At 37.3% G+C, this 15,030-nt stretch overlaps 1 protein-coding gene across 1 annotated transcript in view; it reads left to right on the top strand.

The window, feature by feature from the left end:
* LOC147231582 (cadherin-18) overlaps window positions 1-15,030 on the top strand; it is a 181,252-nt gene that overhangs the window by 133,079 nt on the left and 33,143 nt on the right. The window contains exon 9 of the mRNA XM_086150469.1: window positions 8,930-9,051. Within this exon, the coding sequence (XP_086006595.1) occupies window positions 8,930-9,051 (122 nt within the window). The remainder of the gene's footprint in view (window positions 1-8,929; window positions 9,052-15,030) is intronic.

Consider the following 15,030-nt stretch of genomic DNA (forward strand, 5'->3'; position numbering starts at 1 on the left):
GTGACACCTTTGTTTTAATTAATTTTAATTTTTTGCTTCTACAATCCAAGTTTGGTGTAAACAGTCCTATTCTTGATGGTAATGGCTTTAAATGGAATACAAACATTCATTCAGACATGATCTACACAGCTTATCCTGCACTGAAGGTTGCAGAGGTACTGGAACAATATCTTTGAAAATAAACAAATACGTGAATTAATTTACTAAATTAAATGCATAAATAATGTAACAAAAAATGAATAGATAAGTGGGTAAAAAAAATATATAAGTAAATCGTGTTGAGTATGGGACGGGTCGTGATTATGATCGAATCTAACATGTAGGATTCGACGTGAAGGATCTCAGTCATCAACAAGATCTGACAACAGTGAGGGGTGTTGTAACACACACTCTAAAATGGATTAAAAATGAATTGGACATAAAATCAATGGAAATTAAAAAAAAAAAAAAAACATTAATAAATATCTTATATACATAATGAGTCAAATTACCTCTCTCTACACTCACACATAAACAAATATATATATATACATAAACAGGAGACGGGGAAATCCAGAAGGCGTGAGGAAAAGTCTGCCAAAACAAGGGGCGCCTTCTCTTCTCGGCGGGTGAACTCAGGCCACGTAGCGTCTGCAGCCCGAAGCCGGCCATGTAATCATTTCTCCACGGTTGCCTCATCTTTGATCTTGCATCTTTTGCAAACTGATCAAAAGTTACTGGAATGTGCCTCATAAAGACGAGCCGGCTTCCCCCCCCCGACAACCCCAGGTGCTGTTGATATTTTTGCAAGGAAGGATGGAACCCGGGATAAAAAAATAAAAATAATGAAAAAAAAAAATCAAAACTTGCTGTATAATACCTTATAATAATAATAATAATAATAATAATAAAGCCAATAAAAATACAAGTAACACTACTACTAACACTACTAATGTTAATAAAAAGATTAATAACAGCACTAAAAAATAATACAGATATTACCACTAATAATAATCATCATGATCATAATAATAATAATAATAATAATAATAATAATAAATATTGCATTATTTTTTGGAGTTAGCACCACTTACACAGTTAGTTTAATCTCTTTTTGGATAATAAGAATTGTAATAATGAAAATGAAAATGACAATAACAAAACCAATAAAAAATATAAACTGAACCTATCGTTTGTAAATAATAATAATAATCATAATTATAGTAATGAATTTTGCATTACTTTTTGTAGTTTGCACCACTTACACAATTAGTTTAATCTTTTTTAGATAATGATAATAATAATAATAATAATAATAATAATAATAATAATAATAATAATGAAAATACAAAATGCTACTAATACTACTAATACTACTACTAATAATAAAAAGATTAATAATACCAATAAAAATAATACCGATATCACTACCACTTCTAATAATGACAATAATATCAGCAATAAAAAGTTATACTACTACTACTACTACTACTACTACTAATAATAATAATAATAATGATAATATAATGAATATGTTTTTTGTTTTTTTGAGTTAGCGCCACTTACACAATTAGTTTAATCTTTCTCATCTTTTTTTGGATAATAATAATAATAATGATAATAATAATAATAAAAATACAAAATGCTATTAATACTACTAATACTACTACTATTAATAAAAAGATTAATAATACCAATAAAAATAATACTGATATTACTACTACTACTAATAATGACAATAATAACACCAATAAAAGTTATACTACTACTTCTAATAATAGTAATAATAATATAATGAATATTGCATTATTTTTTGGAGTTAGCGCGACTTACACAATTAGTTTAATCTTTCTTTTAAATAATAATAATAATAATAATAACAAAAAAATATAAACTGATCCTATCGGTAGTAACTATTAATAACAATAATAATAATGAATATTGCAATAAAAAATTTAGAGGCTAGAGACAGTTGCACAAATAGCTCCATCTTTTTTTTCTTAATTATCTTATTACGTACATTTTTCTGTGAACATTTTTATGTCTTAAAAATGTAGACCTGAGAACGAGCCCTCTGTGGCATTTTTTCCTCAGTATGGCATTAAAATGAAACGTTATGTTTTTTTAATGTCTCGTACAATGCGTTGGTTAAAATTGCAATCGACGGTTGTTTACCAGAAGTGCACACTTGAGGCACCCGCCCATGTCTGAGCAAACTCTGTTTAGATTTGGCAAAGTCTTGTAAAACAACACATCTAAAAAAAAAAAGAAAGTACTTCACAGTATAGATGAGTAATGGCCCAAATGTACTTTTGAGAGCAACTGCAGACTTTCTGCATTGGAAAGAATGGGATATTCTTCAATTGCTGAGTCAATCCCCTGATCTCGGCCCCATAGATCTTGATGTTCCATTCTGTTACTAAAGACAAAACTGAAAGCGGTAAGACTACAAACAAGCAGCAACTTAAGACGGCCGTATTAAAGGTCTGAAAAAGTAGCTCAATGGAAGAAACTCAGCATTTGGCGAGAGCTTCGGGTTCAAGACGGCGGACGAGTACCGACTGCAAAGCGCTCCCCTCCGAAAGCTTAAAAAAATAAAGAAAAAAAAAGCTTTTTTTCTTCTCTTTTAATCCGGATTGGGAAAGTCAAGATAAAGAAAATAACAATTGAAAAAATGCATGAATTTACTCATTTTTACTCCGCGTAGAAAAGGTCACCGGAGGAACCGAAGCAGGGATCTACTCGCCGTGAGACAGGAGCGCTAACCGCTAGCTATGCTAATCACGCCGCAGCCACCAGATCGTCTGCGTACGAACTCTTGTTTATTCAAGAATAGCAACATTTTTCATCGACGTAACAACGGCCTGTGGTGATTTAAGGGACTTTTGGTAGAAATGGCGGGTTCTTTTAGAGCAGGGCGTCTCATTTCTAAAAAGAAATTTACTGAGGTATCAATAACGGTATCAGTATAACTGTTACTAAATGGAATGTCAAATAATTTGTAATAAATAACTCTGAATTTATTGCTCATTCAATTCCAAAATGATACATTTGCATTGGCATAGATATAAAAAAAATGTTACAACATAAATCCTTTTATATTGTCACGTTAAGAAACCCATATAACTCTAGTAATCAGTGATCAAACTAAGTGAATAAAAAAAATACATATATCATCCAACACTAATTATGGCATTACCTTTGTTCAAAACTATCAACTTTTCTCTTTCTGGACATTTAAGGATCATTTTTATTGACTGATATTGTAATAGTCGCGCTGCTGTCATAAAAGGATTTCCCCGATGCGGATCAATAAAGTTTATCTTATTTGTATTTCTCAATTCAGTAACACGATAGATAGATAGATAGATAGATAGATAGATAGATAGATAGATAGATAGATAGATAGATAGACTTTATTGATCCCTATGGGAGAAACTCTTGTTACAGCAGCGTAACAATTATAGTATCAATAGATAAGAATAAACATATTAATATATAGACACTTAAAAGTCAATTAAAATGTATTAAAAGACATGAATGGTGAGAAATGTAATTTATGTTAATTGTTTTAACAAAGTCAGACCTTTTAAGATATGAAATGATGTGGCGGGCCACATTTGGCCCACGGGCCTTGAGTTTGACACATGTGCACAAAATAATTGATTGAGAATGCGTAAAGATGCCAAACTTCTATTATTTAATCGATATAAGTGGCGAAAAAAAAAAAAAAGAAAAAAGCGGGCACCATCCTGTTGGTCAGACCTCCCACCAAATAAATGACTGAATAAATAAAGTAAATAAAAAAAAATAAAAAAATAAAAAAATAAATAAAAAAATGCAAAAATAAATGTATTCATTAATGGGATAAATTAAATATAAAAAAAAGAAAAAAAAAAAAAAACTGGATGAATACATTGAATAAATTAATACAATAATTAAAATATGTAAACGGGGTTATGAAGGTCCAACAGGTAACGTCGTCTCCAAATAAGGACCCCCAAATACTTGCAGCGTTTTCGCGTCAATAACAGCAAATATAGTGAAGCCACACGGATGATTTAGAAGAAAGTTCTTGAGAAAACATGGCGTTTGACCTGATGATTAAAATGCAGTCAAATATATTAGGGTTTGTATTTCCCTTATAATTAACTGCATCAAATTAATCCCGGCTGTTTCAGTGTCCCTTCTTAAATTGACAGATAATTAAATCAGCGCCGGCCCAGCTAAGTTTAAGACCGGCTAGGCGCTAACGCCGCTAATTTGTATTCACAATTAGGCAAATCTCTTGCCGGCTAGCAGAGGTGCTGCATGCTAATGCTTTATTATCTCTCCTGTCTCTCATTAGCATTCAAGGATACAGTTATATGCCGTCAAATAGCGGGATGGTATTTTTATTTATTTTTATTTATTCATTTACAACCGTTCTAAATGCTCAAGGACACGCGTTGTCACCGGCTAGAGCGCCCTGCGGTTCAAAGTAAAGCTAAAGGACGCGGTGAAGAAGACAGATGACTAATTTTTTAATAAATCAGGATGAATCGGTGGGGATTTTTTAATTTTTATTATTTTTTTAACTGTATTGTGTCTCGACGGTCAGGGGCGTCACGTTTGAAAAGCGCAAAGAAAAAATGAATGACTCGCACAACAGATGCGGTGTTCGGACCATTAGCGTACGGCGGCCATTTAAAATGAAAAAGCGTACACGTGTAAATAAAGCGTCGGGGGGATTGAAAGTACAACAAAAAGAAGAGGATCCGCGGAGGATCATTAGGATTTATAAGATTAAAAGGAATCACAAGAAAAGCAATTTGTTTGTTGTCGCACATTTAATGTATGAGCTTACATTTAAATGGCCTTCATTACAAAGCTCTTGTGTGTCCAAGTTGTTTTATGTGCGACTCATTATGTTCTTTTTGAACCATCTGCCGCCTCGGATGAACTCAGTTTCAGAAAGAGAATTAATGTTTGCCTGTTTCTTTATGTGTGTTTTTATAGCGAACTAATATAATGTCAGCAGGAAATACGACTTTTTTTTTTTTTTTTAATATATTCAGTCATTATCTATACAGCCTATCCTGTACTCAGTGTACTGCAGCACAAATTAACAACTATTGTATTCAAATGTATTTTATTTCAGTTGATTCATTCTTTAAAATGTCATTTTAATGTAAATATGATGGTGTTCGTGTAACATCTATGTGTTAAAATATTTTTTTCATTTTTTATTTTATTGTTTTTATTTATTTTTATTAATACAAGAAGGACTCAAATAGACATTGAGTATTTTGCTTAAACCCAACCTTCAACCTGCATCTTTTTTTCTCAACATGTTTTGTTGAATGCAGGTTTTCTCTGCAGTTGTTCATTTATTAAAAAAAAAAACAAAAAAAAAAAAACACATTTTGTGTAAACATAGCACAAAGGCGAGATAAAAATAATAACGTTATATCATACGGAGACATGCAATCATGCACTCAGTCATTTGTGCTTCATTTGTGCGACACAAACAACTGTTCCCTTTCTCAGTCACTCAAATTATTAGATGTTCCAACATTCACCTCCGATAGAGAGACAATTATTCATTCTTTCATCCACTCATATTAAGTGAAATGCAACCTTTCACTTTGTCATCTGCACTTTATAGACATACAATCATTCACTCGTTCACATCTCATATAGAGACAAAAATTCAGTCACACTCTCATCTATACGTCATATTGACACAAACCATACAGGTGAAGAATACAAGGATACAAAGAGATAGAAGACTATCAGAATGAAAGGAAAGTGACAATGACCAAACACTGGAGGCAGAGCTGGAGGTCGCAGAGATGAAGATGTTGAGGTTTTCTTTGGACCAGGATGGATAGAATCAGGAATGAGTCCATCCGAGGGACGGCACATGTTAGATGTTTTGGAGAGAAGGTCAGAGATGGCTGGGTCATGGACAGAGGAGGGATACTGAATATATTAGTAGACGGATGCTGGAATTGGAGCTGCCAGGCAAGAGGTCTCGAGGAAGACCAAAGAGAAGATTGATGGACGTCATGAGAGAAGATATGAAGGTAGTCAGTGTGAGAGAGGAAGATACAGAGAATAGGGTTAGATGGAGAAAGTTGACTCGCTGTGGCGACCCCTGACGGGAAAAGCCGGAAGAAGAAGTAGAATCTGTCACAGGGGTGCAGGACATGTATGACCGAGACAAAGTGATGATTGAGATGTTTTGGACATGAACAAAGGAGTGTTTGTGTCCAAACCATGGTGAAGATCTGGGTAGAAGGTTGCTGAAGGTGAAGCTGCCAGGCATGAGGTCTCGAGGAAGACCAAAGAGAAGATATATGGACGTAGTGAGAGAAGAAATGAAGGTAGTTGGTGTGAGAGAGGAGGATCCAAAGAATCATGTTTGATGGAAAAGGTGGACTCGCTGTGGCGACCCCTGAAGGGAAAAGCACAAAGGACAAGAGGTGTTTGTCACAGGGGTGCAGGACATGTATGACTGAGACAAAGTGATGACTAAGATGTTTTGGACTCCTCTGTTCGTGTCCAAACCATGATGAAGATCTTGGTAGAAGGTTGCTGAAGGTGGAGCTGCCAGACAGGAGGTCTAAAGGAAGACTAAAGAGAGGATTTATGGACAATGATAGAGAGGATATGACGTTTGTCGGTGTGAGCGAGGAGGATACAGAGGATGGGGTTATATGGAGAGGGTGGATTTCGTCCTGGTGACCCATAAAGGAAAAAGCTCAAAGGAAAAGAATAAGAATGAAGAAGATGTGTATGTTTCTCCTTCCTTTCTTTCAGACAAAAGTAAATTGGTTAAATGAAACGAACAAACAGTGAAATATGGACGTTCAATTTTTTTTTTTTCGTGTGAAAATAATTGACCATTTGAGAAGTTGTTTGCTAAGTGATTCGTTGGAAGTTATTATCATTATTCTTATTATGTTTTAATCTTATTTGTTTGCTACAAATCTCACCGTGGTACTTATGCCTCACAGTTCTTCAGTCCCTGGTTTGATTTCTTTTCAGCAAAAATATAGTTTGTGGATGTGAGAGAGGAGGATACAGAGAACAGAGTTAGATGGAGAAGGTTGAACCCCGGAAGGTAAAGGAGAAGAAGAAGAAGATAGAGTGGTACCCACTTTCACTCATCATATTGAGACATTTGCTCTCTCGTTCACATGTTTTATAGCGAAATGCTACCATTCACTGTCATTCACGCGCTCAGCTGACCTTCCGTATGTGTTTGGACTGTTGGAGGAACCCGAAGAACCCGTAGGAACCCCTTGTAGACTCGGGAAGAACATGGAGGCTCCACCAACCGGGCTCATCAAGGCGCTAACCACTGCGCCGGCATGCTAACCCAGTAGCATACTAATTTAGCCCGAAAATAAAAATATTCAGGATTCAGAGAGCTGCTTCTGATCAACTGAATGCAAAAAAAAAAAAAAAACTCAATGTTACTAATGATGAGTCAGTCCTGTCTATGATTGGACGAGAGGCTGGGTTGCCCTCGACAGGTCGCTACAAGTTTACGGAGCCACGTAAAGACATACAACCGCTCACCGTCTCATTCATTTGTGCAATTTAAAGGTCTGCAATGAACCTCCTGCATGTTTTCAGACCATAAGCCGTTACTTTTCACATGTTTTGAACACTGTGGATTAAACAATGATATGGCTTATTTATGTTTTCATGGGATGCTAACTAGCTTCATGGTGCCAAATCATTCAGCCTGGTCACATCGGAGTAATACAATTGGACAACAAATGCAGAAAGCAGTTTCTTTCCTGCCTTCGTTGTGGAAGGTTAAGAGCCTCTGATTCCTGAAGCTACCAGCTAGCCACATGTTCACCTCGAGTGGAACGACTGACTTTTGTCAATATTGATTATTATGGATGATTGTGTGATGCTTTTACAGATTCAGGGAAAGTGATTAGCATAATTTCTTGACTTTAAGCCGCTATGTTTTCCACACGCTTTGAACGCTGCGGTTTAAACAACGATGCAGCTAATTTATGGATTTTCGGGGGCTAACAGGCTTCATGCCGCCGAAACATTTAGCCTGGTCACATCGGATGGATCAAATTGGTCATCAGATGCGGCAAAAGGTTATTTTGGTCACATCGGAGCGATGAAATGACGGTGAAATTCAGAGGCTGTTCAATTCCGACGCAGAAGAAGACGACGTCAACAGTTTTAGTGCGCAGGAAGAAGACCGAGATAGTGATCAGCTGGACTTTTTCTTGTCTTATTTAATAGTCATCTTTTTATTCAGCCATGATACAGGCATTGTTTGGAAAAAAAAAAAAAAAAAAAATTCCAATACATATTTGTAGATGTCACTGGTATGTATTGAATTAAAGTAAAAAAAAAAAATGTTTCTGTTTGAATATCTTATGTTACAACGTGGAGACCTGCGGCTTATATACAAGTGTGGTGTATAAATGTATAAAAATATTTATTTAGTTTTTTTTTTAGCCGGCGCAGCTTGTATTCAGGTGATCTCAATAATCTGTAAACAATGCTAGCATAGCATCGACATGCTTTAACATTGAATATTGCTCATTGAAGGTCATTGGAGAAGTGTTTTCTTGATATTTGGCCAGTTCCATTCAAATAATCATATCTGGCCTGTTTTTTTTTGTTTTGTTTTGTTTCAAAACCCGCTCTATTTTTGTCTATTTAGAGACAGGACTTTAACAGAAAAATAGACATAAAATAAAAAGAAAGAGCTCGACCGAGGGATGTCGGATCAGGGAAAATTAATTTCCCATCCTGGCATGCCCCCGTCGCATTCACAATGGTACGACCCAGAAGACAAAGCAAAGGACTGAGTGTCCCAGTTTAGAATTAAACCGCTGTTACCGCCTTTCCTTATTAAGGCTTACGTTTGACTTTCACTCTCTTTTTTTTCCTCTTGTTCTGCTTTCTTTTTTTTTCCCAGACAACCCCGGCCTCCTCAGTCACATCCCCGTCACAGTCCAGGTCTTGGACGTGAACGACAATCCACCGGAAATACCCGCGGACGAAGAGGTCATCGTGTGCGAGAGTTTAAGGCCGGGACAGGTAAAAATTTACATACCGGATATTTTTATCGCAGCTTTCGAGTCCATATCTATCCTCCTGACACAACCGTCCGTCCCGACATTTGCGGGGATTGTTTCTCCTCGCAGTTTTCGGGGTTTCTCATGAGAAGCCGAGCAGCACGAAGCTTTAACCGGGAGAGTGGAGGGCGGAGGGGAGGGAGCGGCGCTTAATCATCCCTCATTTAGAATGAATATTTCAGCAGCAAACCATGACAGCTCCAAATTGAAGCTCATTTCCAATTTGCTATTAGTGGTTCTCGATTTATTCGAATTTCAGAAGTTTTATATGATTTTATTTTGGGAGATACAGAGCGGGGAATGGCTGAAAGAGCGGGGAAGTCCATTTTGAATAGATCCATCCATATACACTGCTCAAAAAAATAAAGGGAACACTTAAAAAACACATCCTGGATCTAAATGAATGAAATATTCTTATGAAATACTTTGCTCTTTGCACAGTTGAATGTGCTGACAACAAAATCACACAAAAATGATCAATGGAAATCAATTGTATCAACCCATGGAGGTCTGGATTAGGAATCACACTCCAAATTAAAGTATAAAAACAAACTCCAGGCTGATCCAACTTTGATGTAATGTCCTTAAAACAAGTCAAAATGAATCTGTGTTGCTTCCTGAGTGGACACTATGATTTCACACAAGTGGGATTGACTTGGAGTTACATTGTGTTGTTCAAGTGTTCTCTTTATTTTTTTGAGCAGTGTGTATATATATATATATATATGGATATATACTGCTCAAAAAATACAGGGGAAACTTGAATAACACTGGATGAATCTCATTAAATACTTTTGTGTTTACATAGTTGAATGTGCTGACAACAAAATCACACAAAAGTGATGAATGGAAATCAAATGTATGAAACCGTGGAGGTCTGGATTTGGAGTTAACACTCAAAATGAAAGTGGAAAAACACACGACAGGCTGATTTAATGTCCTTAAAACAAGTTCAAATGAATCAGTGTTGATTTCTTAGTGAACACTTTCAAACAAGTGTGATTGACTTGGAGTTACATTGTGTTACTAAAGTGTTCACTCTTTTTCTTTTTTGAGCAGTATATACAGGACTGTCTCAGAAAATTTGAATATTGTGATAATTTATCTTCTGTAATGCAACTACAAAAACAAAAATGTCATACATTCTGGATTCATTACAAATCAAGTGAAATATTACAAGCCTTTTATTATTTTAATATTGCTCATTACGGCTTACATCTTACGAAAACTCAAAAACCCTATCTCAAAATATTAGAATATCATGAAAAAGTCATTTTTGTTTTTGTAATTGCATTACAGAAGTATAATTACAGAACTTTATCACAATAGTCTAATTTTCTGAGACAGTCCTGTATGTATCAGTGAAGTGCAATGAGGCACGCCTACCATGAGGCAGGAGAACTGCGTGCCTCACTTAGCGGCTCTTCGCAGCCGTTTCATGCTAATTCAAAAGAAATTAGTGACACACATTTAATTTTTGACATTGGAATTATAGTTCAAAAAGCAAGTGTTTAAACATTTTAGAGAGACAGAAATACGGTCCAGCAATCTGGCGTCATTGCGTAATGTACGTTGAGGCAAAGCGGTCCGCAGCCTCACCGCACATCTATTCTCAGTATTTGAACAATAAATGTGAAAATCCAGGGATTTTGAATTTAAAAAGCAATCTAAAACTGGTGAAGTTCAATGAAAAATACTTTTATAGTGCAAATAACTGATAAATATAGCCATTTAATTTTCTTTTGAATTTTATTCTACATTTTTCTCTGTCTGAGATTGGCAAGTGAGGCACAGCATCTCCTGCCTCCCCTGACTGCAATTCACTGAAATATATATACATATGTACATAGATATAGGGATGGAGAAAACTGTGTTACGACCAGCAATGATGTCTGAAATCACAAATAAAGCAGTCTCAGTCCAGACAAGGTTTTAAGTACTCCAAAATTTCCACAGTGCAAAAGTGGCAAGGGAGTAAAGATAACTCCCCAAACACTACAAACCACAAACACTGCAAAGGAGCTGCTTCACTCCCCACTCCTTGATTTATCATAGTTACTTTTTGCTTTTCCTTTGCTAGTATTTATCACTTGCTGAAATTATTACTGTTGTGTGTGGTCGCGGAGTCCAGCGTTATTTTCAGCGATGGACTCCGTTGCTATCGGGAGAATTTCATTGTCTGAATCGACGCATTCTTGCAACATACGTGGTGATAAAAATCTTGACTCCAGGAGGTGGAGAAGGAACGCTGTATCTGCCAGATTGAAAGGAAAAAATGTAGAAGACGGAGATGAGAGCAGATATGGGGTCTGGTTTGGAGACGAGAGGCGGAGCTGGAGGAAGAAGAGATGAAGATGTGGATGTTCTCTTTGGAAATGAGGACAGAGTCCGTCAGCACATGTTGGATGCTCTGGAGATAAAATCAGACTGCGATGGTTTGGACAAGGATGCTGAGGTTGGAGCTGCCAGGCAGGAGGTTTGGAGGAACATTTATGAACAGCCATCCAGGGGAAGGTGAATTCTTGTCAAAATTGTCTCGTTTTGGCAACTGGACTTCTTCACTTGAAGAAGTTTCGGCCCTCATCTGAGAGGCTTCTTCGGTTCTACTGACCTGTGGGGAGTTTCTCAAGAGAATTGCCAGGGTTTATGGCTTGTTGTGGTAGAAGCTAGGTCTAAGGGTTTTTTATGCTAGTAGGGGTGTCGTTTGTTGGAACAAAAAAAGCATCAAACGGATGCTGGAATTGGAGCTGCCAGGCAAGAGGCCTCCAGGAAGACCAAAGAGAAGATTTATGGATGTAGTGAGAGAAGATATGAAGGTAGTTGGTGTGAGAGAGGAAGATACAGAGAATAGGGTTAGATGGAGAAAGTTGACTGGCTGTGGCGACACCTGAAGGGAAAAGACGAAAGAAGAAGAAGAAGAAGAAGAAGAAGAAGAGGAAGAGGAAGAGGAAGAAGAAGAGGAAGAGGAAGAGGAAGAGGAAGAGGAAGAGGAAGAAGAAGAAGAGGGTGAAGAAGAAAAAGAAATAGAAGAGGAAGAAGATGAAGAAGAAGAAGGTGAAGAAGCAAAAGAAATAGCAGAGGAAGAAGATATAGATGAAGAAGAAGAAGAAGAAATAGAAGAAGAAATAGAAGAGGAAGCAGAAGAAGAAGAAGAGGAAGAGGAAGAGGAAGATGAAGAGGAAGAAGAAGAAGAAGAAGAAGAGGAAGAAGAAGAAGACGACATAGAAGAAGAACAAATAGAAGAGGAAGCAGAAGAAGAAGAGGAAGAGGAAGAGGAAGAAGAAGAAGAAGAAGAGGAAGAAGAAGAAGAAGACATAGAAGAGGAAGCAGAAGAAGAAGAAGAAGAAGAAAAAGAAATAGAAGAGGAAGAAGATATAGATGAAGAAGAAGAAGAAGAAATAGAAGAAGAAATAGAAGAGGAAGCAGAAGAAGAAGAAGAGGAAGAGGAAGAGGAAGAGGAAGAAGAAGAAGAAGAAGAAGAAGAAGAAGAAGAAGAAGAAGAAGACATAGAAGAAGAACAAATAGAAGAGGAAGCAGAAGAAGAAGAACAGGAAGAGGAAGAGGAAGAAGAAGAAGAAGAAGAGGAAGAAGAAGAAGAAGACATAGAAGAAGAACAAATAGAAGAGGAAGCAGAAGAAGAAGAAGAAGAAGAAGAAGAAGAAGAAGAAGAAGAAGAAGAAGAACAAGAACAAGAACAAGAACAAGAATAAGAAGAAATAGAAGAAGAAATAGAAGAGGAAGCAGAAGAAGAGGAAGAGGAAGAAGAAGAAGAAGAAGAAGAAGAAGAAGAACAAGAACAAGAACAAGAAGAAGAAGTGGTATGACCTGGATTGGAATCCAGGTTTGAAAAGGTAAAGCTAAACAAAGTGAAGTGAGGCTCATGTGGACGTTCCTGGGCTTCTAATCGTGGTTCATTCCTGTTCGGAGGGTTCAGAAGGTCCTGGTCCATCTTGGTATTGACTCTGCTACGACTTTGTATGTTTGTGAAAGGTTGTGTCTGAAGCCCCTCCTCTGTTTAGAGGTGTTTTCTACTGTTTTGACAAAGATTTCTTCGACTTCTTCTCGAATCCATCCGTCCTCTCTGGCCAGAATACGAACGTTGTTGTCTTCAAACAAATGGCCCCATTAGCCACAAGAAGGAGATTCCAACAAGATCGCTCTTTTGTTCCAACAAACGACACCCCCGTTAGCATAACAACCCCCACTGGACCCGGTTTCTGCAGATCAACTTCCATTTACTCAACAAGCCACCGAAAAACGAGACCCGCGCAAAAACCCTGGCAGTCGTATTTGGGAAACTCCCCTCAGGACACTAAAACCGAAGACGCCTCTCGGACTGAAACATCTCGAGGTGAAGAAATTCAAGTCCGGTCGCCAAGAAAAGGCGTTTTCGACATTTATGCGCACGGTGATGGAGGACTCGACGGTAGCCGGTTTGCAAGGGGAAAATGCAGAGAAACGAGGAAAACGTCAGCAGACGATTGACGCCCGGAAGGGATACGTAGACAAGGCTCATTTCAGTCCCGGCCGCATCGACGGGTAAAACAATTTACTGCTTCTATTTTCTTTGTATCGCCCGGGCCGGGAAAGTTATGCCTGGTTGCAAAATAATGGAGAATGTAGGTCAGCCATTGTAAAGGTATGCTTACTTGCAAAACAGTGGAGAATGACTCAGGGCTGCTGTGTGATCCTGCCGTTCCTAAAGCTACACAAGTGAAAATTTAAAATGTATGCATGCAGGCACCACCCCGAGGCTCCGGGACAGAAAAGCATAAAAAAGCTTTAAGTTCCTGACTGCTATGACTCAGCTTACTGAGGTACCATAAATAGCAAGATGTTCAAGTCGGTTTTATTTTAATGAATGGATTTACGGGATATAACGTCGGACTTACAAAGACCAGCAGATCCAAAGGGTCAAGAGTTTGAGACGTATGTTTCGGATTTGTGGATTTAAAGTGATGATTATAAAAACAAAAAGAACTTGTTGAATGAAGTCCAATCTCCAATAAACCTCAGACCTGCAACGACCCAGTTTAAGATCCGGGGTCGCGGCTGCAGATGAAATATCCTTTTGTCAACCTTTTCCGGAGGTGTTTTTTTCACAAAAAATAGTGAATCATCTCAACTGTACGATTATTCCCCGCTTATTCCACTCACGGCTGTAGACGTCGGGGATGGAGCTCATCGGTGGGCTTCACCCTGGACTTCCTGTGGAGACGTACAACAACCATTCAACCTCTCTTTTACACGCCTGGATAATGAAGCTCCTGATGGTTTTCGGCCTGAGATGAGCAGGAGAAACTGCTCCAAACCAGAAATCGAACCAGAGACCTTCTCGCTGTGAGGCGTAAACACCACCGAGATTTGTAGCAAACAAATAAAATAAAAAAAAATATATATAACTACTATATACCCATCAAGGGAACTCAAATGGTCAATTTCTTTCACATTAAAAAAGTCAATATTTTACTGTAAATTTAAATTATTATTATTATTATTTTTTTTTCAAAAGGGGTCAATGCAATTTCATAAAACACATGAATAAAATATGGGTAAAAAAAGACAGAATTAGCCAAAGAGGCTATTTTTTCATCTGTTGTCCCCCAGCCATGATGCCAAAAATAGCAATAAAATGGACAAAGACATACACAGTTGGACACAACAGCAACACACATATAACAAATAAAATATACTATTTACAAAACATACTTGTTTGTTTCATTTAACCAACTTAATTTCCTCTAAAACAAAGGAAGGAGAAACTCGCTCATCAATCTTCTCTTTGGTCTTCTTCCTCTAGACCTCCAATTCCAACATCCGTCAACCAATATATTCACGATCCCTCACCTGTACATTCGATTCGAGGATTTTAAGGATACACGTCTAATCTTGTCGTTCCACGGAAATTCGAGGTAGCAGCTCTCAGGTTCAGTGGAATCAG

Source organism: Fistularia commersonii, chromosome 8, assembly GCF_037954325.1.
Source record: "Fistularia commersonii isolate RoL2024-O1a breed Wild chromosome 8, RoL_Fcom_v1.0, whole genome shotgun sequence".
In the NCBI taxonomy this organism is placed as follows: Eukaryota; Metazoa; Chordata; class Actinopteri; order Syngnathiformes; family Fistulariidae; genus Fistularia; species Fistularia commersonii.